The sequence below is a fragment of the Canis aureus genome, chromosome 6 (genome assembly GCF_053574225.1).
Source record: "Canis aureus isolate CA01 chromosome 6, VMU_Caureus_v.1.0, whole genome shotgun sequence".
Classification (NCBI taxonomy): Eukaryota; Metazoa; Chordata; class Mammalia; order Carnivora; family Canidae; genus Canis; species Canis aureus.
Window position 1 is genome coordinate 72,277,872 of NC_135616.1, and position 26,993 is coordinate 72,304,864.

At 43.4% G+C, this 26,993-nt stretch overlaps 1 protein-coding gene across 1 annotated transcript; it reads right to left on the reverse strand.

Moving 5' to 3' along the window:
* Nucleotides 1-380: 380 nt before the first annotated feature.
* Nucleotides 381-11,251, reverse strand: SERTAD4 (SERTA domain containing 4). Its single transcript, XM_077902214.1, has 4 exons — nt 11,154-11,251; nt 6,158-6,349; nt 4,844-4,959; nt 381-2,921 (listed from the first exon to the last, which is right to left on the reverse strand). Exons 2-4 carry the CDS (start codon nt 6,330-6,332, stop codon nt 2,136-2,138), a joined length of 1,077 nt encoding a protein of 358 aa, XP_077758340.1. The 5' UTR covers nt 6,333-6,349; nt 11,154-11,251; the 3' UTR covers nt 381-2,135.
* Between the last annotated feature and the right edge of the window lie 15,742 nt (nt 11,252-26,993).

Here is a 26,993-nt window from a genome sequence, read left to right on the forward strand (position 1 = left end):
AATCTATAGCTGTTTCAACCATTGACATTTGGGTCATCTTTTTGACAATTTGACATTTCATAAAGCAACCAGCTAGGATGCATCCAGTATGTTATGCTATTTTTTGTCAGAAACTTTGCAAAAATGAATCTGTTCTTGAAGATAAAACCTTCTTGATAACCAACCACATCATTTATTAACATTGGCCTCCTAATCCACAGAAATCTAAACGCACACATTTGGATCATTCTGAAACACCTGTCAGATTGACCTCTTAAAGTAGTCTTTCATTTTGAAAACTCCTGTGTGGCCACTGCCCACCAGACCTCTTGAATTTTTTAAAGGAGAAAGAGCAACAGAAAAGAGAAACATTGCCGATAGTCATTAAAATAAAATCGTAATGAATTTTGATCGTTTTAATAAATATATATCAAGAAAACCTCACTTTATTACAACACGTTCATATACAAGCATCTATCATCTAAGTTTTCAACATCAAATGTTTATCAAATATTGAAAATAAAGGACAAAACATTACTAGACTATTTAGCCATAACACAAGAACATGTTTTAAAAATTGGTCCTTGTGGACATTGTCCAAATGATGATCCTACTCATACACTGTATGAATGAGACCTATATTTAATATTAATAGCAATAATAAAAAAGCTTTATCTTGGAGAAACTGGGAGGACTTACTTATTTCCTCCGTTTGGCATTTGGTTCCCGTGAAGTATTGTTTAAGGAGGCCCTAGTCAATTAGCAACCTTGGAAATTGGAATACAGTTTAGCAGGAGGAGTTGGCTGGAGTAGAAGGAAGGACGGTCAGAGGGGCACTCTGAACACTCTTGCAAACATACAAATTAAAGAAATCATTGAGAAAATCGTCGACCAAATACATGGTAGCTATTGCCAACTGAGTCCCATTTCTCCAAAATAACTTTCCAAAAACTAAAGTCTTTACATTCTTTAAGATAAAACCTCATTGATCACCACATCATTTATTAACATTGTGCTTCTTAATCAACAGCAAAAGTCATATATAAAAAACCACATGCTTTTTATAATCTAAACGAGTGAAATGATGCAAAACAGATTAAAGTATAATGCATGCCACTGGTTCATGAACTTCATTGGACAAGAAAACAAAACAAAACAAAAACCCAAAACCCAAAAAACCCAAACCCCAGCAACGGACCGTTGCCATAGAAAAGCTCAAGCAGCTTAGTGCTGGTTTCTAACAGCTCTATTGTTTCCCCCATCCCTTTCTAAAAATGCCAAATCCAAAAGCAATTGGGCATCAAAAACAAAGGAAGAATAGAGATGTTGAATCAAAAGTTGAACACAATAGTTTCGAAGTTAACGGTTTCCAAACAATATTGATCCACCCTGTGTATTTTTTTTTCCTGTTTGTTAAATCCCTGCTGTAACTCTGATTTATCCTTAATTTTCACATTGGCAAAAATTAAGATAAAGTAAGGCACCAAAAATCGCCCTGTATAACACCTCTCTAACTGCCTAATCATGCATCACAGGCAAGCCAGGAACTTGCAGGGATTACCCTTCTACATATTGTTGATTGCCGCACCCAGACAGGTGTTTCATTATGTTACATCCTATTTTCATCTGTCACCCAAGACTGTTAAATACAAGTACTTCACGGCACGGTGAAGCCACTTCATCTAGCTCCCTGTCTTCGGTCTTTTATTCAGAAAAAAATACTGTATCATAGAGAAGAAGCAGGCATCCTTTGCTGGTTATGTTGGTTTGCTTTCCAAATAACTACCTCCTTAATTGGCAAACATGATGCAGTTTCTTGGCTAGTGACAGGCTCCTTGGGGGGGTAATGGAAAGATCACAAGGGCACGTTGTCCCCCAGTCTAATCTACTGACCTTTTCTGTAGGACAACTAAGGTATACTTTTAAGCATTAAGTCAACTGTTTTCTTGGGAACATCACCACATTTATAAGTAGCTCGCTGATGCCTACTATACAGATGTTTTATGCAATCTGCTCTCCAGGCATTAAAACGACACGGCATGTTCATGGCATAATTTTATCAGTTGTACAAAACTATAAAATCCATTCAAAATAAAATTTATGAGAGCTAATTGATCATGCTGTGCATGCTTCAGAAGTTTCGGTGAAAAGATGGCTCATATTTTACTCCCTTTGCCACAGCACGGTTTGTTACTTGGTGAAGGCTCCTTTTTCCTTAAGGACTTTTTCCAAGACTCACTCACATTGCTTTTTTCATTATATCCAGTCTCAAAATAATCGTAGAATTGGCCTTTGCACTCAAAAGCAAGGTCATTTCCCCCAGGTTCATGGCTTAGGGGGCCACCATCCCTGCTGGTGTCATTATTTGCTTTCTCATCACTTACTGGGGCCTTTTCCTGAACACCTAGTGACCTGACATTAGTGACAAAGATTTCATTGGCAGGTACCTGGCCATCACCTTTGTAAACAGGTGCGCTGCCTACATCAAAATCCACCTGGTGGGAACAACTCGGTAAAGGCAGAGGGGGGGAGGAGGAGGAGGAGGAGGAGGAGGAGGAGGAGGAGGAGGAGGAGGAAGACGGGGCAGTGGTGGAGGCACTTCCGACACTAGCATGGAGAGAAAGGGGTCCATTTAGGTAGTGACCACCACATTCTTGGTAAAAGCAGCAGGCATGAAACTTTTCACACTCCTCTTTGGCCATCCGTGGTCGTTTCCGGTAAGGACAGTCTTGAGCCATAAACCACTCTTGGGCGGAGGTGCCATTGAAAGAGCAGGCAGGAAAGCACCAGTTATTCTGCATGATGATTTCTCCATGGATCCTTTTCATCAAATTGTTTATAAGGACAGATCTTCGGAGGTACACTTCGGGATCATCGATAAACTTTAGCTTTTCTAAGGACATATAAAGGATGTGGGCTCGTTCCTCAAAAATTGAGATGGTCTGAAAAATCCAAAAAGGGAAGAGAATTCAGAGGACATAGGCTATTACATGTCAACATGTTATCACTGTGTATTTCTTGGCAGTGTCTGGATCTGGGAATGCTGGGGTCTTGTTCCCCCAACTCCCGGGGTTCATTTAGGGAACCATAAAGATCCCTGATGTGGCTAACATCCACCCTTCCAGACTCCACGGTGTGGTCAAGCACCTGGGAATCTGGTCACGGTGCAGACCTCAGTGGGGACAGGTCAGGTTGTTGGCATTTAGAGAGTCCAACGGGGAAAATGTAGAAAGACAGAACACTCATCTACACTGCTGGAAGTCAGGGGAGCAATCTCTCCGGAGGACAGAGAGGTAGTAATGAGGGGTACAAGGAGGGGGTTCTCAGTCGCTGGTTATGTTGTTGCTTGATCTGGATGCTAGTTACACGGATATGTTCATTTTGTGAAACTCAGCAAGCTGTACTCATAGGACGCTTGTGCTTTTCTGTGTATATACAAACCCATGCACATGTGCACACACACACACACACTTACATATTATGAGGTCAATAAAGATCTTTTGAAAGATGTCAAAATGCAGGTCACAGTAAGTCAACTTCAAATCCTGGCCAGGAGCATGAGAGTTGCTTTCAGGACTGTCTCTCTGAGAGACAAGGGTTTCACACTTGCAATTACCCTTACGTGATAGAGGGACAACAGGAACTGAGGCTCAGCCCGACGGGATCTGGCAGTGAAGGGCCAAAGTAGGCCTCCTTCCAGGGCCAGGCAGGAGAAGAGAGGTGGGGAGGAAATGGGAAGACTCACTTCTGGGCAGTAGGATACTACCAGTGGGTGATGACTGGTACAAATCCAGCAGCCACTGGGAAAGGCTACAACCGTTAACACAGAAATGAAAAGAGGAAATAAACTGCTTGTGTCCTGGCAACCAGCTCTTCCAGATCATTAAATTAAAAAAAAAAAAAAAAAAAGCCACCTGGTAGCATGACCTGAGGGGCTGTGAAGGAAGCCAACCTAGGTTAACCAAAGGCAGGAACTATACATTCAGGGAAAAGCCCAGCAGCACCTGCCAATGCCTGCCAGTGTCGTCATGAGCAAGGTCAAGGCAACATCTGAACGACAAGCTTATGGGGTGGTGAGGAGAGGGCGGGGAAGAGGAGACAGGAAGAGGAATCGAAAAATCCAAAATCCTCTCCGTACTTCAGACAACTATGGTCTGGGTTATATCCTCCCTGCTGAAATCTGTAGACAGTTTGTAAAGGAAGAGAACCATAAGGAAAAAGAACTGGTATCTGGAAAGCTTAGGTGGCCAGTTTCATACTTCCAGGCATTTCCGGATCCCACTATTTTCTTTTTACACATGCAGAAGAGAAAGCTGTGGTCTTTTCTAGGGAATGAATTACAGATTTTAACAAACTGAACAAACGTAATGAATGTACAACGAAGTGCGTGTTTCTACTTGCGTGCGCACACTCAAGGGGTAGTGAGGCCACCTCCAAGGGGTCAAGAGAAGCCCTGGGGGACCGCTCCCAGGTGGGCACACACAGAAGTGGCACTGGCCGTGGGACCTAGAGCTTGGGGAGGGGGAAGATGTCGGGAAAGAACACGCATTTCTGCACACGCGTGAAAACACGGGCTGCTCATAACCACTAATGCAACTTGAGAACAATCAAATCAGTTGTAAAAAAGATGTTGCTTGGATTATATAATTCTGTTATTTCTGGGTAGAGGAGCTCCTGCTGGCTCTTTCTTCAACTACTTGTGAAAATAACACAGGACCCAAAAAAGTGACAGCGATTAATATGGCTCTGCAGAGAAGTGGCTCGTTTTCATTGCTTGGGTGGAACAATTCTGGAAATGGATCAAGCAACTGTTACAAAGTATCTTTAACTCTTAATAAAAATAATGACTATTAAAAAAACATACTTTATGGCTACAGCTGCTGAGTGGTGGGTGAAAATCCTCTTCTTCCACATACTTCCTCTTAAAGTATGTGATCTTGGATGTTGTTATAGGATTTGAAATTCCCCTGTAATGTGATCCTGTGGTAATAAATCAGATATGACAAATGACATGCGGTTTGCCAGAGGTTCTCCAAACAAAATACTTTCCTTTAATTTCCTTATAGAAGATGACTTGGCTACATATTTGTCTGTACATGTGGTGATTAAAAATAAACATTTGTCTTAACAGTTGCTATCACACAAAATTCTGCAACCCAGGTGAGGCAAGGATTTCTAAGTAATCATAAAGCAAAAGGGACCCATGTCAGCACTTGCTAAATAATCAGAATCTTAATTCTATGCACAAATAGCAAAACTGATAAAGGGGAGAATAGCATTTATTCAAACTGTTTAATTAAACCCATAATAGGACACCACTGCTCAAATTTATACATTGTTAACTGTAAGCACTAATGACCAAATAATTCTAAAATATTACTGGCTGTAGATAAGGAAGGAGATGACTAACTGCACACTGGAGTTATAATATTCCTTCTCTCAAAATACGAAACTGAAAATCTCTTAATTTAAAATCAAAATTTGGGCTAACCAACGTCCTTTTTTTCTCTCGTAAGCATGTCACGTGTCAACCATGAACTAAAGTGGGGTCTAATTTTTAAAGAACAGAGCTTTTAATTCAAAAGGAACTTCAAGGAGTACTTATTTTACATTTTAGGTTGCTGTTGTTGTTGTTTAAAGTACACCACAACACAAAAACCCAAGGAACTTACCTTAGAATACTAAGAGTAAAGAACCAGGAAGAACATATTTCTGTGTTTAAAAACATTTTTCTCCTGAATACGAAAGCCAACTGTGTGCTTAATAAAAAGAGGAGACACATAGCTTCTGGCCCAAAGTGCAGATTCCTTTATGTCTCATGGGATAAAGATTTCATTGTCAAGCTCACCAGGGCTTGTGTAGCTGGGAGAGAACCGTGCAGCTCCCCACGTGAAATATCAAAATCTGGTTTGGTTCTTTTAAAAATATAGGTGGCAATGACTTACGCAGGAAGCAGCAGCACATGTGGACTCCTGTTTGAGTGCAATTTAACGATCACCCCTGGTCCTGTCCCTGGAGCCCTGGGCTCACTTAGGAGAGGTGCACAGGCAGCCTGCAGCCTGGGAAGTCTCTGGAGCAAGTGCTCTCTGAGCTCAGACGGGCGCTCCAGACACCACCCCCGCCCACTAGTCTGGCTGCAGAGCCGCAGAGGGCAGCAGGGGAAGGTCAAGGGCAGTACCTGCCAGTGGGGGACCGGCTCCCCGGTCTCCCTGGAGAGGAGCCTGTGCTGGCCCAGGGGGGCTCGGTCCTCCGTAGCTGTCAGCCTCCCATAGCGTCTGGTACCCAGCAATTTCAGCAGCTCCTTCTGAGACAATGGGCTCGCAGAATCTATTCATGGACAGAACCAGAGTCATCTCTGACAGCCTCAGATCTAAAAAAAAAAAAAAAAAAAAAAAAAAAAAAGAGAGAAGAAGAAGAAGAAGAGGAAGAAAAAAAGAAAAGGAAAGGAAAAGAAAAGGAAAAAAAAAAAAAAGAAAAGAAAACAGCCCTAATCAAGAGTAAGCCAGGGGATGGCCTTGGCATTTTCATTCCTTTGCTTTGGGAAACTTTTACTTCTCGGTCCTCCCCTTCACCCTGAAACATTTTATTATTTTTTCAAAGGAAACCTCAGCAAACTCTCTCACTGCTATTAGCTCAGCTTCTGTGTTCAGCAATCTGCATTTCATGGGCGGATCTTTAAAATCCCATTTCTTATTGTTCTCAGATTCCCCTCAGCCCTCTTGGAGACAGCTGCTTTGCCTCCTAAACACATTTTCCCCCTGACCTTCCTGCAGAAGACGCACCGCTAAGAGGCAAGTCCAAAACCCTGGCGCTTCCTTTCTATTAATAAGGCAAAATCAATTTTCTGGTCAATCCCCCCCGAGAGTCTCCTTTGATGAATTCTGCTAATCAATCAAAAGAATAGGGTGGGGAAGCAGATATCTCGACCGTAATCCCTACTGATGCTCTCAGGGGTTCGGGCTGTGCGCCTGCCCCCTCTTCCTTTCCGCAGGGCCGGTTGCTCTACAACATTCTGGGGCTCCCTCCACTTTCTTCTCCCAAAACGAAGCAGACAGAGACACACTTGGTAGTTGTTTCCACCAGCCCTGATCGGCCTGAACTGGATCTGCCTCCAGTCAAAACACTGTAAGATGAAGACAGAAAATTGGCTCCAGTTTCAAGCCGGGAGTTGCAGCCCCACAGGAGCCAAGCACAACATCAACGGAGCAGAGAGAATATTAAACAGGAGCCAGGGCTTCGGGGCCAGAGGCAGCCGGCAACTCTTGCCTCCGCAAGGCCCAGACACAAGGCAGGAACTTTCCAGGAGGCACCACGCGGCTGCCCGGGCCCCAGTTCACGCCCTTGCCTGGGGCCTGCGGTGATGCCCGGGGGGCTCCTGCGGGGCTGGGGCGCTCAGGCTCCCCTGGGTCCCCACTGAGGCCCGAGGCAGGGTCAAGGGGGAGTTCAAGGGAGGGACAGGGGTTTGCTACTGAAAGCAAAAGGACCTACACGGGGCGGAGATCAGAGGTGACAGCAGAGAAAAGCCTCCGCGCCTTATTAACCGCCAGTTCCTTTGACAAGACCTGAACCTCCACTAGCTCACTTTGCCATTTAAAGAACTGTCACGAAGAGTGATGTCAGGCCTGCTTTCTGAAGACTGTCTTTCAGATACACGCTAAGGGTCTAGTTCGTGGCTTCTCCGAATTACACAGCTCCTAACGTTTTGGGGAGAGGGCAAAGCGAGTGGGGTTTAGGGGGAGCCTGTGGTCACCTATCTGTTATCAACCAGGGTCCACTTCCAGGTAAAAGAAGGAAAACCACCAGGGGAGGGGGACATAGCTTCACGGAAGTGACAGTGTCCCTCTGGCTAACAGAGCAGCTCTTGGCAGCAAGGACTCTATCCTTTATCCACGCGTCCCTCAGATCCTCAATTCTGTCCCAACCTCACTGAGGAATGAAGCCAGGCCTTCCGTGTCAGTGGCTGGAAGGAGGATCCCGCGGACTTGGGCCGCTGAACCACCTACCCCTTTCTCTTTTAAAATGCCCTCCAAGGAGGCAGCAGCCAAGGGCTTGTTAGAAAACCTTATTACAAGAAAAAAAAAAAGAGAGAGAGAGAGAGGTTCGAATATTCTCTAAAAGGAAATGGTGGGACATGCCATTTATTTTGCTCTGGAGTCATCAGGAAATTTACACTACATTGATTTGATAAACTAAGCTATTCCGTCTATCACCCCTCAAACCCGGCATCCAAACAAGGTATCAAACCTCATGATAATTTATTCCCTGGGAGACTCTCATAAATGGTCTGATTTCTTACCCTATTATAAAAAGACAGTTGTATCAGTAAGTGCTTTTGCCAGGAGCACATGAATTGCTGCTTTTTCTCAGTAGCCCTCCCTCATGGACTGCAGCAGTATTTTCCAGCTTGAAATTCACACTCACTTTTGTGCTGGATTCTGGGACTAAAACGCAAGCTTTTGGTCTATGTCGAACTTTTATGACATAAAACTAGAGGTTGACAAATCCACGCCCCTTAGGAAAGTGAAGCATGTGTAAGCCCCCTAGAAGCAATTACCTTTGTTTAATAGGACATTATATGGGCCCCGTGCTAGTTTGTGTTCCTAAGAGTTTATTTCCATTTTAATGACTTATCGTTGTAGCTTTTTTGGCTGTTAAGGATTTCAAGCGTTTCTATTTGCTAGTATTGATTCCAGCATATGAAATCCTATCAGGATGCATTTGAATTTGAAACACAGCATAGTCCTTTTATCTTGGCTCTTTCTTTCCATTATGATATCTGATTTCTGTAAGTTTTCCTTGCTTTCGGACTTTGGATTATTGGGGAAGGGGGTTGGAAATTTTCCAGTTGAGTCCTCCTAGTCTGAAGAAGGCGAATTCCACATTCATGAAGAATTGGGAGTGTTCAGTGCTATGCACCAATGTCTCACAGGACTCCCTATTTGTATTATATGTGCAGATCCAAACTGTCACTATTCTCTGTATGATGAGACTTACATTTTGATCCTGCCACCTAGCTCAGAAGTTCAAATCCACAATTTCATGTGCTGTTACCATTAGGTATAACCACAAAGACAGACATTTATGGTAAAATTTGTTTGTTTTTAACATCGGGGGTTAAGTGGATTCAAAAGAAGGTTGTTAAAGTGTGTTTTGTCTACACATGGGTTTAAAAAATAAATAAAAAGGTCCTAACCTCTTATGCCTTGGGCTCCTGCAGGTCTGTCTTGTCACCCAACTGGATGTAGTAGAATGACACCTCAAGCATTCCCAGAAGGCTGAGGGCTAAAATGTCACGGTTCTCCAGCAACCGCTCACAGCAAAGTTACAAGGCGTGGCTATACCATTTGGTTTCCCCAGATGAGTTAGACTAGTTCTTTCCACGGAGCCCTTGTAATGCTAATAGGAGTGGCTGGCACACAGGACAGGATGGCTATAGATTCAGTGGCACCTAGGGTTTAACAGGGGCTCCTGGTCATTCTTTGCCCACCCCTCCCCCCATCTCTCATTGGAAAGGAGAGAACATTAAGAGCATGAAAGCAGCTCGAGATCCGATTCCACTACTGAAATGAAGAGAAGCAAAAGGCTGACGTTTCCAATGCACCTTTGATGCTGCCAGCCCTACATGTGCTGCCCAGGTGGAATCAAGCCCTTGGCCTGGACGTTGTCCTCAGCAAGACCCCAACAGCTTGTCCAGCTGCTGCTGCTGCTGCTGCTGCAAGGGGCTGAATGGGTGGAATAAAATCCTTCAACCCTTCTACTAAATAGACAGACGTCGCTTTTCTGCTAGTCCCTGCAGTACACCTGTCTGCCCTGGGAAGTGCATTTCTCCGCTGTAGCTTGGAGAGGCCAGGAGCTTGAGGTCAGGTCCCCGGGCTAGGGCTAGGGCTAGGGCTAGGACCGCGGGGGCCGGGCCTCAGGGAGAAGACGGGGTGTCCGGGCATCCGAGCTCTGCTGGCCGAGCTCCCCATCCCAGACTCCAGACCGAGGCGGTGAGGCTCGGGGAGCCGACCCCCTGCAGGCAGCACGTCCCGGCTCCCGCACAGACACACCCCCGGGGGTAGGTGCGGCGGCCCCGAGCCCTGCCCGGGGACGCGAGCGGAGCCGGAGAAAGTAAACAGCCCCCAAGTGTCTGGGAACAAAGGCAAGTTGTCTTCCCCCCGTGCGGGAGCCGAGCGCCTCTCCCGAAGAATGAGACCTATTATTACTCTTTCTTTCTTTCCTCCTTCTTCTTTTTCTTTTCTTTCTTTCTTTTTTTTTTTTTTTAAACAAGTTTCCTTCTAAGGGAAATAAACACCAAAGGTAGGATTCCAAGGAAATGACTCACGGCGGCTGGCAGGGCTCTGGCGAGGCTGGCCCGGGCCCCGCGCTCCAGCCGCAACCGCAGCCGCAGCCGAGGCCCCCGCCGCCCGCCGCCCGCCGAGCCCAGGAGCGCCCTGCGCGGCCCGAGACCGGGACCAGGACCGGGACCGGGACCGGGACCGGGGCGCGGGGGTCGGGGGCGCGGGGGGCGCCGGGGGCAGCGCCTGCACCTCCCGCGGGCGGCCGTCCTCCCCTCCCCCTCCCCCCGCAGCCGGGCGCTCGGGAAAGTTGCTGGGGCCCGGGAGGCGGGCGGGGGGCGAGGCGCAGGCGTGGGCCGGGCGGGCAGCAGCGAGCCCGCCGGGGAGGTGAGCTGAGGACAGAGCAGCCGCCGCCGCCGCCGCCCGCCGCCGCCGCCCGCCGCCCGCCGCCCGCCGCGCCGCTCGGCTGCCGGGGAGGAGAGCGCGGGGGCGGAGGTGGCGGAGGACAGAAGGTGTCAGCTCCTGCAGCTCTTCCTCCTCCTCCTCGCAGGCGCGCGCTCCTGACATCCACGGTCCCTCCCTCTCCACCTGCCCCGCGCCGCGGCGGCTGACCCGGGGCACCGCTCCTGCCGCCCCCGCCCCCCGCGCGTCCCCTGGGGCACCGCCGCCCAGGACCCCTCGGGGCTCCCCGGCGCCGCATCCCCCCGCCCGCGGAGGCGGCGGGTCCCGCCCCGGGAAAGGCCCCTCGGCGCCCGGCGGGGTCCCGCTCCGGGGTCGCGCCCCGGCCGAGCCCCGGCGGGGGGGGTGGGGCGCGCGCCGCCGCCCGCGGGGACCGGCCCGCGCCCCGCGGCCGCCCGCTGCCCTCCCCGGCCCGGCCCGGCTCGGCTCGGCTCTTACCGCGGGGTCAGCCGGGAGGCGGCGGCCGGAGCGCTCGCGCCGCCGCGGGTCCGCTCGGGGCTCGGCGCCAGCCCGGCCGCCGCTGCACAGTGGCGCGGGGCCCGGCCCGGCGGCCCGGTGGGCGGAGGACGCTGGTGCGCGGCGGGCGAGGGTCCCGCAGGTCCCGCCGCCGCCACTGGGGCGCCGCGCCGCCGTCGCCGCAGACGGTTATGGTAATGAGCGGCTCTGTCTAGCGCGCAGCGTGCGAGCCCCGTCAACCCCGAGTGCCATCTCCCCGCGGGCCTCGGAGGCGCGGTGCTGCAGGATGCCCCCGGGGGAGCGGGGGAGCATGACAGGCGCGCCCGCTCTCCCGCCCGCCCTCTGCTCAGGCGGCACGCGGGGCGCCTTCCCTCACCCCCACCCCAGCCCGCCCCCTGCCTCCTGCGCTCCTTCCCGCCCTCCTCCCCTCCTCCCCGCCCTCCCTCCCCCCTCCCCTCCCCTCCCCTCCCCTCCCGGTGCCCGGGGACACGCGGGCGCAGCTCCAGCCCGCAGCCCAGACCCCACGCGCTCGCGGCTCCCGCCCTGGCCCCGGGGGCTCGGCTCCAGCCCGAGAACCTATTCGCTCTGCAACCTTCTGAGCTGTCCGCACCCCCCCCAATCTTTTTTTTTTTTTTAATTTGGTTTAGTTCTGTTGTTGTGTGTGCGTGTGATTAAAAAAAAGAAAGAAAAGAAAAGAAAAGAAATCTGTGCCTTTCCCACCCTTTGCAAAAAAGACTTTCTTCTCCTTTGCCACAGCAAACGGAGATGAGAAACAGATGTCTTTGCAGGACCGAGCAGTTAGGCTCCCCTCGCCGCCCGCCCCCGCCCGTTCTCCTCCCCGAGCTGCGTGTGTATAAAAAAGCAACACTGGTCCTACTGCAACTTGAATTGGCAACTCTTTCTGGGTGGGGAGCCTCCGGGGAAAACCTCCAGGAAATAAAAAAGTAATAAAGGAGGTTGTCCTTGGTCAAGGGAATGCAATTCGAGCCCCGGAATCACATTATTTTGCAAATAGTAATTTTCCCCTATATTAGGCTCAATTGGAGTTTGTTTTTTATTTTTTTTTTTTTGAGACATTAATTCATAACTTCTGTCTGGGGACTCCTCCGTAGTCGAGATGGGTCATTTCAGGTGTAATGAACACAGAGCTTTGGAAAGCATAGACCTAATAAAATCGGGGGGTGGGAGGTGGGGGTGGGAGGGGAAGGCACCTGCACAAAAGTGTTACAAAGACTATAATGTTTGTTTACTGCTACTATGCCAGATGTGCTAAATATAACACTTCTTTAAAACAGTGATCCTCCGACTGTGAAAAACCAAACCTCTTGCTGCCTGGCTCCCTAGGAATCAAGGAGAGACACAGACTGAAAATCAGGGAGGAGAGGAATAAGATCAAGGATGAGGATTAGCATCTGCAAATTGAACTCTATCTAATTTGCATGTTTATTTCTTAGAATTGTAATTAAATTTGTGTAATAAATGTTTTCCATTTCATTTGTACACTTAAAATTTGGGTGACTGACGTGCAGTTAAGTGAATTTCTTTTCTTTTTTTTTAAGCCAATGTAGTTTATTCAATAAAGCGGCAAACAAATATTAGACATAATTAGAACTAATCTACTTTGAAGGTATTTTTGTTGAACTTTGTACACTTAAAGACTCTCAGAGGTTTTAAGGGTATTAGGAAGCTGAGCAAAGGCAATTATGCTGAAAACAGACTAACTCAACAGACTTCCAGGAGAATTATTTCATTTTTTCCAAAAAGACATTTCAGGGTTGCATGCCTAAAATTGGGAGTTGGGCATCCATCTTGGCTTTATTCTGAACCATATTAAAACCATATTAAATTGCATTGGCTCATGGACGATATAGGCCATTACGATAATAACTTGAGAACTGTGAAGATGCCATTTTGTGCAATCAGTGGGTGTTGCATGCCCCGGCTTATGGGCAAAGCATCACTTTCACTTGTTGGGAGGGTGGGGGGAAGAGGAGGGTAAGAAAGAGGAGGGCAAGGAAAAGCAAAGCACATAAGATGCAAGTACTTGAAAGTCTAAATCGGGACCTAAAACTGGTTAGTGTCTAACTCAAACGAAGAACTAAATGTGAGGGCTTGGAGGCATGGCTTATTATTGTTTTTATCTCCCCATATTAAAGTTTTATAGCATTTAAAGGACTATGGGGAAATCCCCACATACACTTGGCTGTGTCAAAATACATAAAACCAAAAGGAGCAAATTAAGCATAAAATTGAGAAATAACATGAGACCAAGTATCAGCATGGGTTGCTTTGGCATCTTTTGGAGCTTTGGCTCTGAGAAATGAGCCTTCTGGGAAATTGGCATTGCCCTTGGGTGGGGAGGACTCTTGGCTTTAACGTTACAACAAAATGACATCACGACACAAGTATGAAATCATTGCACTTCACAGCACCCTTGTGGTTTTGGGTAGGAACTTGACCCTGTCCCGTTCAGATAAGTTAGGTCAGCATGTTTTACTAACTAACATCTTTCCCTGCCCTACTTTTTAATCTCAAGCTTAAGAGATTCAGCGCCCAACTGTTGACAACATGAACTAATGTCTACAAGCAGAAGAGTTAGTCAAACCTCCATGGAACGAGAAATATCATTTCAAAGTTTAAAGTGACTTTCCGGTCGAAGATGGCAACATGGGGAGATCCTGATCTCACCACCTCCCACAGACACGAGGAATCTTCAGCTACGTGTGGAACAATTTTCTCTGAAAAGAAATCTAAAAACTGGTGGAGCAACCTCTTCACCTGGGGCAAGCAGAGGAAGACCCCGCATGGGAGTGGGTACAAAGGGCTGAGATACGGTCTCACCCTAAACCCCATCCCTGGTACAGTGACCCATAGTCAGGAGGGAACTCAACCCAGAGCTTCTCCTGGAGGATTGAAGGGTTTGTACCACACATCAGGCATCCCAGCTTTTAAGACTGGTGTCTGAGAGACGAGCCCCAAAACGTCGGACTTTGAACACCAAGGGGCTCATCTTCTGCACACCTGCAGGGCCATAAGACTGAGAAACGACTCTTAAAGCGTCCTTGCGTAGATTCACTCCCCACCCCCCAGGGCCCAGTGCAGAAGCAGCCCTTTGAACAAGCATCCAGACTTTATGTGAACAGGACACATTTCCTAATTTTATTTAATTTTTTTAAAAAAGATTTATTTATTTACTGGAGAGAGAGAGGGAGAAAACACGAGTTGAGGTGGGGGGGCTAAGGGAGAGGGGGTGAGAGAGAGAGAGAGAGAGAGAGAGAGAAAAGCAGACTCCCAGCTGAGCAAGGAGTCCCACATGGGGCTGGATCTAAGGACTTGAGATGAAATCAAGAGCACTGAGGGGGCACTTGACGGGATGAGCACTGGGTGTTACTCTATATGTTGGCAAATTGAACACCAATAAAAAATAAATTTATATATATAAAAAAAGGAGTCCAAAGCTTAAGCCACTGAGTTACTCAGGTGCCCCACATTTCCTAATTTTAAAGTATTGGTGTATGGGGAAGAAGGGGCCTGCTGAGATATTGTCTAGGGTTGGAAGCTGGTGGGTGCTACCTTCTTGCTCGCTCTCTGCCTTGTTAAAGCCAGCAGCTGCCATTAGTTTTTTGCTTTCCTGCAGGCTCCATCTTTATGTTCCAGCCAGTGGAGGGGGTGGTGGTGGTGGTGGTGGTAGGGGGGAGGGCATTTTGCATGATCTCCCTCTGCCCTGCTAAAGCTGGTGAGCACCATCACTACTTTCTTTCTTCTTTTTCATTTTTCAGTTTTCTTTCCCTTTTCATCCTTTTCCTTTTCTCATGTTCTTTTCTTTCTCTTCCTTTTCCTTAGCAGGTGCCTTCTTTCCATTCCCACAATGCTTCGCTCCAGCCAGCGAGCACCATCTTCACACTCTCCCTCTGCTGTGTTACAGAGAGCCAGCATCTCTCAGAGGGGAGCTCCTAAGCGCATCTGGTGCTCCGGTTTTCCATTTGGTAACCCAGTTTTTGCGGCTACCACCCAGAGGATGGCCTTTGATTGCCTGGTCCTCGAGGCCTCCGGGGCTTGCATTCTTGGGTCCCATGGGGCTGTAACAATTGCAGAGATAGCGCCGACAGACTGTCATTCCCAGCACACTGCACAGATAGCAGACTGAAACTCATTCCCAGTTTTTCTGAGCAAGAGACCTATTTGTTTGTTCAAAAGCTGTGGCCTGAAGGTCAGGCTTCTGGTTTGCATACTTACAGGCTCATGGAGGTGCCCTCAGGGAACAGAGGCCAGTGGACACAAACTTTGCCCTCTCCCTCTGCCTCGTTCCAGCCTGCTGGTATCTTCCAGAAAGAAGTTTATACCCTTGTCTGTTGTCCTGATTTTTGTGGCTTCTGCCCGAGGACACCTCTACATTGCCTGGTTCTCGAGACCAGTGCAGCTTATATTTGCTTTAGGTCCCCGTGCTGCAGCTATGATAAGTTAATCGGCCTCTTTTACAGAAAGATGCAACTCCTGGGTCTGTTGGATCTTGCTATGCTATGGCTGTGGTAGCTGTTTAAGAACTCTTGGTGCAGGACCTTTGCACTCTCCCTTCTGCTGTACTCCAGAGCACTAGCATCTCTTGGAAGGGAGTCTTTATATGTGTCTGGTACCCCAACTTTTATTGTCAGTGCCCTGGTTTTTATGACTGTTGCTCAAGGGATACCCATTATTTGTGTAGCTATGGTAGGCAGGGGGTTTGCATTCCTGAGTCCCGTGGGACTAACAACCAGAGAGACAGTCCTTGGCAGACTCCCACCTCCAAGACACTGCACAGACAGCTGACTGAACCATATACCCAGTCTTTCTGCGAAGGAAGACAAATTGCTAGTCCTAGAGCTTTGGTCTTAGGGGCAGGCTGCAAGTTTGGCACACATCTAGAGACTTTGGAGGTGTTCTGTGGGCACAGAGGTCATGGGATGTCATCTTTATAATTCCCTTTTCCCTACAGCTCACTGGTATCTCCCAGCAAGGAGCTGGTACACTGGTTTCCTAAATTTTGCAACTGCTGACCAGGGAACACCTTCAGATTGCCTGGTTCTGGGAGCCAGTGGGGCTTATGCTTGTGGTCTTAAAGGCCTACATATATTAACATTGTTTAAAAGCTGCTGCCTGAGAGTCTAGCTTCCAGTCAGCCTGAATCTAGATGCTCTAACATGCTCCCCTTTGGGACACTGACTAGTCTTGGCACCCCCACAACCACTGGGAGCTATTAAAAATAAAATAGGCAGCTTGGAAAATCACAAAGGATTGAGAGACAACCAAGAGTTGGGGCAGAGTTGAACAATGTTTCATCTTCTATACAAGGCCGATCCTACAAGACCAGGTGAAGTGACTATTTCCTCTAATGCATAGAAACCAACACTGTCAAACAAAATGAATAAACAGAAAAATATGTTCCAAAAGAAAGAAAAAGATAAAACCTCAGAAAACAACCTTCATGAAATGGAGATAAGTAATTTATCCAATAAGAAGTTCAAAGTAATGGTAAATATGTTCACTGAACTCGAGAAGAATATATGAACACAGTGAGAACTTCAACAAAGGGACAGAAAATAAAGGAAAGCTCTAAACAGAAGTCACAGAACTGAAAATATATTAAATGAACTAAAAAAAATACACCAGAGGGATTCAACAGCAGACTATATGAAGCAGAAGAAAGGATCAGTGAATTCAAAGATGGCAGAGGAATGCATCCAAATAGTGCAACAAAAATTAAAGAATAAAAAAAAGTGAAGATAGCTTAAGGGACCTATGGGCTAATATTCACATTATAGGGGTCCCAGGAGAGAGAGAATGAGAGAGATAAAGAGAGAGAAACAGAAAACTTATTTGAAGAGCTATTGGCAGAAATCTTTCTAACCTGGATAAGGAAACAGTTATCAAGATCCAGGAAGCCCGTAGAGTTCCAAAAAAGATGAAACCAAAGAGACCTGTACCGAGACACATTATAAGTAAAATGTCAAAGTTAAAGATGAGTGGGGATTCTTAGAAGCAGCAAAAGAAAAACATCTTGTTATACACAAGGGAACCCCCATAGAACAATCAGCAGTTTTTTTTGTTTTTGTTTTTGTTTTTTTAGCATTTTTAAAGTTTATTCATGAGAGACACACACAAAGAGAGAGAGACAGAGAGAGAGAGAGAGGCAGAGACACCGGCAGAAGGAGAAGCAGGCTCCATGCAGAGAGCCTGATGAGGGACCCGGTCCTGGGACTCCAGGATCACACCCTGGGCCTAAGGCAGGCACTAAACTGCTGAGCCACCCAGGCGTCCCAATCAGCAGGTTTTTTATCTATAACTTTACAGGCCAGAAGGGAGTGGCACTATATATTTAAAACACTGAAAGAAAAACATTTCCAACCAAAAATACACTACCCCTAAAAGTTATTCAAAATTGAAGAAGGGATAAAGAATTTTCCAGACAAGCAGAAGCTAAGGGATCTCATCACTCTAAATCAGACGAGAAATGTTAAGGGACTTCTTTAACCTGAAGTACAGGGGGTATTAATTAGTAACAAGAAATAATATGAAAGTATGAATTTCACTGGTAAAGGTAAATACATAGGAAAGGTGGTGGATTAATTCTTAAACAGCTTGTTGGGGTTAAAATAAAAGACAAAAGTAGCAATAATTGTAGCTACAATAATTAAGGATATACAAGATAAAAAGATATAAGATATGGTATCAAAAACAAAACACATAAAAAAACGAAAAACAAACAAAAAAACACATGGTGGCCTGGTAATAAAAATGTAGGGCTTTAGGACACATCTGAGGCTAATGAGATGTAGGATCCTCTCTCATGATGCTGGACAGCAAGCTGTAGCTCTTAGTCATGCAGACACATGATCATGAGGGTAAACAACTGATATATTTACAACCATTCTGTACCCACACAACCATGTTATTTTCCACTTTCACTACTGTGTTCAATCAATTACATGAGATATTCAACATTTTATCATAAAATCGGCTTTGTGGTAGATGGTTTTGTATAACTGTAGGCTAATGGGAGTGTTCTGAACATGTTTAAGGTAGGCTAAGCAAAGCTAAGATATTTGGTAGTTTAGGTGTATGAAATGCATTTTTAGATAATGATATTTTCAACTTAATATTGGATTGAGATGTAATCCTACCATAATTTAAGAAAGATCTGTATAGTGTTAGGATCTAAGTTGTTATATGTAATTTCATGTTATATAATATAAGCATATAAGCAAAAACTTATAGTAGATACACAAAAGACAATGGGAAAGGAATCTAAGTATAACACTAATATATATTCAAACCACAAAGGAAGAGAGCAAGAAAGAAGAAAGGAATAGAGAAACTCCAAAACAGCCAGAAAACAAAACAAAAATGGAAGTAAGAACGGGCCTTTCAAAAAGTACTTTAAATGTAAATGGACTAAATTCTCCAATCAGAAGACATGGAGTAGCTGAATGGATAGAAAACAAAACTCGTTTATATGATGCCTATAAAAGACTCACTTCAGGGATCCCTGGGTGGCGCAGCGGTTTAGCACCTGTCTTTGGCCCAGGGCGTGATCCTGGAGACCTGGGATCAAATCCCATATGGGGCTCCTGGTGCATGGAGCCTGCTTCTCCCTCTGCCTATGTCTCTGCCTCTCTCTCTCTCTCTCTGTGTGACTATCATAAATAAATAAAAATTAAAAAAAATGTTTAAAACATGCTTTAAAAAAAAAGACTCACTTCAGATCTATGGACACACAGAGACTGAAAATGAATGGATGGAAAAATATATTCTATACAATGAAAACCAAAAGCAAACCAAAAGAAAGCTTGGGTAGCTATACTTATATCAGACAAAATAGACTTTAAAACAAAAACAAGAGACAAGGCCATTACATAGTGATAAAAGGATCAATCCAACAAAGAGATGTAACAATTGTAAATATCTATGTACCCAACATAGGAGCACCTAAATATGTAAAACACATCTTAACAGACCTAAAGGGAGAAGCAGATAGCAATACAATAATAGTAGGGTAATTTAATTCCCCACTTACATCAATGGATAGATTATCCACACAGAAATTCCACAAGGAAGCATCGGCTTTAAATGACACATTAGACCAGATGGACTTAACAGGTATCTAAAGAAAATTCTACCCCAAAATAAGAGAATACATGATCTTTTCAGGTGCACATGGAACGTTGTCCATGACAGATCATATGTAAGGCCACAAAATAAGTCTGACAAATTTAAGAAGACTAAAATCACATCAAGTATCTTTTCTGACTAGAATGGTTTGAAATTAGGAGATCAGTTATAAGAAGTGAACTGGAAAATTCACAAATATGTAAAGATTAAACAACATGCTACTAAAAAACCAGTGTCTCAATAAAGATATCAAAAGCAAAACCAAAAAAATACCTTAAGACAAATGAAAATGGAAATACAACATACCAAAATGAATGGGATTCAGCAAAGGCAGTTCTGAGAGGCAATTTCACAGTGATAAATGTTTATCACAAAAAAATAAGAAAAATATCAAATAAACAAGCTAACTTTACACCTAAAGGAGCTAGAAAAAGAAGAATAAATGGAGCCCAAAGATGGTAGAAGAAAAGAAATAACAAAGATGAGAGCAAAACTAAGTAGGGAAAAAGACAGTAAAAAAGATCAATGAAACCAAGAGTTGGTTCTTTGAAAAGATAAGCAAAAATGACAAACCTTTCGCTAAAATCACCAGGAAAAATAAGGAGAGGGCCCAAATAAATAAAATTAGAAATGAAAAGGAAACGTTACAATTGATACCACAGAAATACTAAGGTCATAAAAGACTACCATCAAAAATGTATGCCAACAAATTGGACAACCTAGAAGAAATGGATGAATTCCTAGAAACTTACAGTCTTTCAAGACAAAATCATGAAGAATTAGGAAATGTGAACATAGCAATTACTAGTAAGGAGATTGAATCAGTAATTTAAAAGCTCCCTACAAACAAAAATGTCCTGGACCAGATGGTTTCACTAGTGAATTGTACCAAACTTTCAAAGAATTAACATAAATCTTTCTCAAACTGTACTGAAAAATAAGAGGAGGGAACATTAACAAACTCATTTGACAAGGCCAGCATTACTCTGATACCAGACAAGGACAAGCACAGGGACACCACAAGAAGGAAAAATTACAAGTTAATATTCCAGACGAACATAGATGAAAAAATCCTCAATAAAATATTAGGAAACCAGGGACACCTGGGTGGCTCAGTGGTTGAGCGTCTGCCTTTGGCCCAGGGTGTGATCCTGGAGTTCGGGATCAAGGCCCACATTGGGTCCCCTGTGGGGAGCCTGCTTCTCTCTTTGCCTATGTCTCTGTCTTCTCTCTGTGTCTCTCATGAATAAATAAATAAAATCTTAAAAAAAAAATTAGGAAACCAAATCCAACAATCCATTAAGATGGATCATACTTCATGATCAAATGGGATTTATTCCAGCGATGCAAGGATGGATCAACATGATATACCATATTAACAAAATGAAGAATGAAATCATATGATCATCTCAATTGATGCAGCAAAGCATTCAAATTCAAGATCCGTTTATGACAAAAACTCTTAACAAAGTGAGTGTAGAGTGAACGTAGCTTAATATAATGAAGATCACATATGAGAAGCCCATAGTTAACATCATACTCTAAGATCAGGAACAAGACAAGGATGCTTATTCTTACCAATTTTATTCAACATAGAATTGGAAATCCTCTCCATAGCACTTAGGTAGGTAAAAGAAATAAAGGATATTCAAATTGGAAAGAGAGAAAAACTCACTATCTGCAGATGACATATTGTATATAGGAAACCCTAAAGATGCCACCAAAAATTGTTGGAATTAATAAATTAATTCAGTAAAGTTGCAGGATACAAAATCAACATATAGAAATTGGTTACATTTCTATACACTAATAACAAACTATCAGAAACAAAATAATCTGGTTTATAATTGCATCAAAAAGAATAAAATACCTAGGAATAAATTTAATCAAAGAAGTGAAAAGAGGTGAAAGACCACTAAAAAGTATAAGACACTGATAAATTAAAGAAGATAGAAATAAATGGAAAGTTATTCTGTGTTCATGAAATGAAAGAATTAATATTGTTAAAATGTCTACAGTATCCAAAGGAATCTATAGATTCAATGCAATCCCTGTGACAATTCCAGTGACATTTTTTTTTTTTTTTACTAGAACTGAAACAAACAATTCTAAAATTTATATGGAACCACAGAAGAACTCCAATAGCCAAAACAATCTTGACAAAGAACAAAGCTGGAGGCACCATTCTCCCTGATTTCAAACTGTATTACAAAGCTATAGTAATCAAAGCAGTATGATATTGGTATAAAAACAGACACATGGCTCAGTGGAACAAAATAGAGAGCCTAGAAACAAACCCACACATATATAGTCAATTATTTTACAACAAAAGAGCCAAGAATATAGGATGTAGAAAGGACAGTCTCTTCACTAAGTGATATTCAGAAAACAGGGCAGCAACATGCAAGAGAATAAACTGGATCACTATTTTACACTGTACACAAAAATTAATTGAAAATGGATTAAAATCTTGAATGTAAGACCTGGTGGCTTCGATTTGCATTTCCCTGATAATTAGTAAAGATGAGGAGAATACCTGAAACCATAAAATTCCCAGAAGAAAACATAGGTGGTAATCTTCTTGACATTGGTCTTGGCAATGATTTTTTTGGATTTGACGCCAAAAGCAAAACTCAATAAGTGGCTCTACATCAAACTACAAAGCTTCTGCAAAGCGTAAGAAACCATCAACAAGCTGAGTGAAGTAAATCAGTCGGAGAAGGACAAACATTATATGTTCTCATTCATTTGGGGAATATAAATAATAGTGAAAGGGAATAGAAGGGAAGGGAGAAGAAATGTGTGGGAAGTATCAGAAAGGGAGACAGAACGTAAAGACTGCTAACTCTGGGAAATGAACTAGGGGTGGTAGAAGGGGAGGAGGGCGGGGGGGTGGGAGTGATTGGGTGATGGGCACTGGGGGTTATTCTGTATGTTAGTAAATTGAACACCAATAAAAAATAAATTAAAAAAAAAAAGAAACCATCAACAAAATGAAAAGGCAACCTACTGAATGGAAGACATTATTTGTAAACCCTATGTCTGATAAGGGATTAATATCCAAAATATATAGAGAACTCATACAACACAATAGCAATAAATTTTTGATTAAAATATAGCAGGGATTCTGAGTAGACATCTTTCCAAAGAAGACCTACAAATATAGGTACATGAAATGCTGCTCATCATTATTAATCAGGGAAATGCAAATCAAAACCACAATGAGATATCACTTCACACTTTTAGAATGGCTATTATCAAACAGATAAGAAATAATAATGTTGGCAACAATGTGGAGAAAAGGGAACCCTTGTACTCTGTTTGTGTGAACGTAAATTGGTACAGCCACTATGGGAAACACTATAGCTGATTCCTAAAAAAAAAAAAAAAAAAAAAAAAAAAAAAAAGGTATAGGACTACCGTATGATTCAGCAATTCTACTTCTGGGCATTTATCCAAAGAAAATGAAAACACTAACTCAAAAAAATATATTCACACCCATGTTCATTGCAGCATTATTTACAATAGCCAAGATGTGGAAACAACATAAGTGCACATGAATGGATAAATGGATCAAAAAATGGATATGGGATGCCTGACTGGCTCAGTGGGTAGAGCATGCAACTCTTGATCTTAGGGGTCATGAGCTCAATACCCATGTAGAGGGTAACATGGTCTTGGGTAACTTAAGGGTAACTTAAGGATAACTTAAAATAAATAAATAAGTAAAGCTGCTATAGATCTCTACATCTATTAAAAAAAAAAAAAAACAACGAACCTGTGGATTGCTTAAGTGACTCAGTTGGTTAAGTGTCTCCTCAGCTCAGGTCATGTTCTTGGGGTCCTGGGATCGAGCACTATATCAGGCTTCCTGCTTAGTGGGGAGTCTGCTTCTCTCTCTATCTCACTTTTCCTCTGCCCCTCCCCACTTTTTGTTCTCTCTCTCTCTCAAATAAATAAAATATTTTTAAAAAAACTTGTGATACATGAAAACACGCAATGGAATATTACACAGCCATTAAAATTAAAATTTTGCCATTCACAACAACATGGATGGATCTTGATGGTTTTATGCTAAGTGAAATGAACCAGAGTGAGAAAGACAAATACTGTTTCAACTCATTTGTATATGGAATTAGAAAAAAAACAAGCTCATAGATAAAGAGAACGGATTGGTGGTTGCCAGAGGTGAGTGTGGGTGAAATGGGTAAAGGGAGTCAAAGTGTGCGAATTTCCAGTTACAAGATAAAACTCATGGGGAAGTAAAGTACAGCATGGTAACTGTAATTAATAATAATGTACTGCATATTTGAAAATTGCTACAAAAGGAAATCTTAAAGGTTCTCATCTATAAGAAAAAAATTTCTGTAATTAGGTATGGTGACAGATATGAACTTGACTTATTGTGGTGATCATTTTACAATATATTCAAATCTAGGATCACTATGTTGTATATTCCAAAGTAATATAATGTTGTATGTCAATAATACCTCGATAAAAATAAAAACTTGGGGCAGCCCATGTGGCTCAGCGGTTTAGCACCGCCTTCAGTCCAGGGCCTGACCCTGGGGTCCCGGAATCGAGTCCCACATCAGGCTCCCTGCATGGAGCTTGCTTCTCCCTCTGCCTGTGTCTCTGCCTCTCTCTCTCTCTCTCTCTGTTTCTCATGAATAAATAAATAAAATCTTTAAAAAAAAATTTAAAGTAAGTGGCAGCTATGACACAAGAAACGAACTAACCATAAATCAATACTGAAATATTTGGAAGGAGTGAATTGAATTTATGAGTTGCAATATTCTACCCAAAATCTATGATATCATGGGTTTTAGATATATATGTATGAAGTTACAAGACAGAAATTTGATTATAAAACTTAAGAAATCTTGAGTTGCAAATTCACTGAAGACAGTGATGTTTCCTTCAGTCAACAAAGAGAGTGCCAGAATTAAAACTACTGAAACTCATTTCACAAAAACCTTTTGTCATTTGAAATGGGAGGCTTTTTGAGTAAAATCTGACTCATTCAGATTGCTGTTGACATGGCCCATTTGGATTAATAAAAAGTCAAAGTTACTGGCTTTTAAAAACAAGTGTAATTTTTCTACAACAAAAAGAGATATCTATATTCAGTGTCTCCAGTTCTCCTTCTCCCATTCTCTTACCTTCTCTAATTATGCTTTTTCATCCCATCACTCCATTGAAATTGTCACTGTCAATGTCACCAATGACCTCCATGTTGCTAAATCCAAAGCTCTTTTCTTGGTTCTCATTTTCCTTGTCCTGTGTGCGGCCTTTGACCAAATTGGTCACTCTCTTCCTTGAAACACCTTTTAACCCGCCTCCAGGACAATGTATGTATCTGGTTTTCATCCCACCTTACTGGTTCCTCCCCTTCTCTATGACCTCTGAATGTTAGGGTGCCTCAAACTCAGTCCATTGAGACTTGTTGCTTCCTTTTAGCCACTCTCTTGTGGATCTCATTCAGTCTCATGGCTTCAAAAACTGTCTATATTCTGATGACTCCCAAATTTAGACCTCTAGTCTTAACCTCTCTCTTGTTCTCCAGACTCCACTTAGATGTTTAAAGGACATTACAAGATTTACAGATCCAGAACTGAACCCCTGATGGTCTCTGCTCCTTCAACTTTGCCAGGCTTAATATTCTCTATTCCAGTTAATAAACCACATTATTTTGTTTAACTCATTTTATCCTTTTACCCTACATCTAATACATCAAAAAATCCTTAAGGCTCTATCTTTATTTTTTATTATTTTAATTTTTTTATGGAGCAGGAGTTTGAGCTCTTTAAAGATTTACTTTTTAAAAATTTTAATTTAGGGGGATCCCTGGGTGGCGCAGCGGTTTGGCGCCTGCCTTTGGCCCAGGGCGCGATCCTGGAGACCCGGGATCGAATCCCACATCAGGCTCCCGGTGCATGGAGCCTGCTTCTCCCTCTGCCTATGTCTCTGCCTCTCTCTCTCTCTCTCTCTGTGACTATCATAAATAAATAAAAATTAAAAAAATAAATAAATAAAAAAAATAAAAAAAAATAAAAATTTTAATTTAGATTCCAGTTAGTTAATATACAGTGTAATATTAGTTTCAGGTGTATAATATAGTGATTCAACACTTCATACGACACCTAGTGCTCATCACAGCAAGTGTAGCCCTTTAATCCCCCTCCCCAATTTTACACATTCCCTTACCTACCTCCCCTCTGGTAACCTTAACGTTTTTTCTAGAATGTGATTATTTTTTCATCATCTCTACTGTCACTACCCTGGTCCAATCCACCATTATCATCTCTTGCCTAGGATATTGCAATAGCCTCCTAACTGGTCTCCCTGCCTCAGTCTTTGGCTCTTTCTATAGTTCAACAGCCAAATCTTAGCTCAACAGCCAAAGATATCAATTTTGCTAAGATTTTTCCTAAGACCTTCTTTTTCATTCAACGCAAAAGCCAAATCCTTGCAATGGCCTCTGTAGTCTGGAAGTCTCCCTTACTTTTCTAACCTCACTTTGTCTCCAGCTACTCTGGAGTGTGCCAGGCCTGTGCTTACCACAGGATGCTTGCACTGGCTAATCTCTCTGCCTGGAATGCTCTTTTCTCCAGATAGTTGCACAAATCAGTATTCCACCTTTTCCATGTCTTTGCTCAAATGTCACTTTCTTAACAAAACCTTAAAATTGTTGCTTAAAATTCTAACATGTCACCTCCATATCTTATTTCATTTTTGTTCACGAGATTTATCACCTTCTAATAAGCTCTGTATTTTATGCATTTATTCTACTTATCACTATCTCCTCCCACTAAAAATTAAGCCTCACAGAGGTAGGGGTTTTGTCTTTTTTTATTCAGCCCTGTGTATCCAGCACAAAGTCTGGCACATGGAAAACATTCAATAATTACATGCTGATCGACTGAGCAATCACTGACTGACAAGTTAATTTCACATATGTACAGAAACCCAAACAAGGCTAACATGGCTACTCTAGTCTATAATACGTAGAATGGTGAAGCATGCAGTTTGTTTTATCACCAACTCATTTACGTCTTCTAGAATTCTCTGGTCTCTTAACTGCCCTGCAGTACTCCAGGACCTGAAGACATTCCAAGATCTTTAAGCACCCAAATGGTTTTGCTCTAACTTGCCTGCCTGAGGGTCCTCAATACCCTATCTCATCCAAATGGATGCTGGTGCTCTGGACCAGCCCTCCTTTCCCCTAGTGCAGATTTCCATTCATTGCCAAGATGATTGTCCTAAGCTATGGTCTTAAAATTACAAATTGTTGTAAATGATTGCTCCCCAGGATCCTGTAACGTCACCTCTGACGTTACAGAAAGGGCAAAGCCACCCTTTCAGAAGCCAGGAACTTCTCCACTGTCTTTCTAATCCTACCTCAAAACTTGCTCAGAAACACTTCAATAATTATGAGCATTTTATATACAAGCATTGAGCTAGGCACTGCAGGAGAAGTAGAAATGAATAAGACACTGTTCCTAGACTTTTAGAGTCATCAATATAAGTAGCAAAAGACAAGCAGTAACAATTAGTAATTAGTAATTCAGGAATTGGTAGAATGGGAGTTCAGTGTGGGACATGGGAATTCAGTGGTGAGACAAACCACCAGAAGCCAGAAGACTTATTTAAGAAATTAAAATCTGAAGTTGACCT

Excerpts from the sequence above, each read along its gene's own strand:
- SERTAD4 (XM_077902214.1), bottom strand. The coding sequence starts at position 6,332 with ATGACTCTGGTTCTGTCCATGAATAGATTCTGCGAGCCCATTGTCTCA. Across the intron at positions 4,960-6,157 it reads AGCCGGTCCCCCACTGGCAG|GATCACATTACAGGGGAATT; the intron begins GTACTGCCCTTG and ends TTATTACCACAG. Across the intron at positions 2,922-4,843 it reads TCAGCAGCTGTAGCCATAAA|ACCATCTCAATTTTTGAGGA; the intron begins GTATGTTTTTTT and ends TGGATTTTTCAG.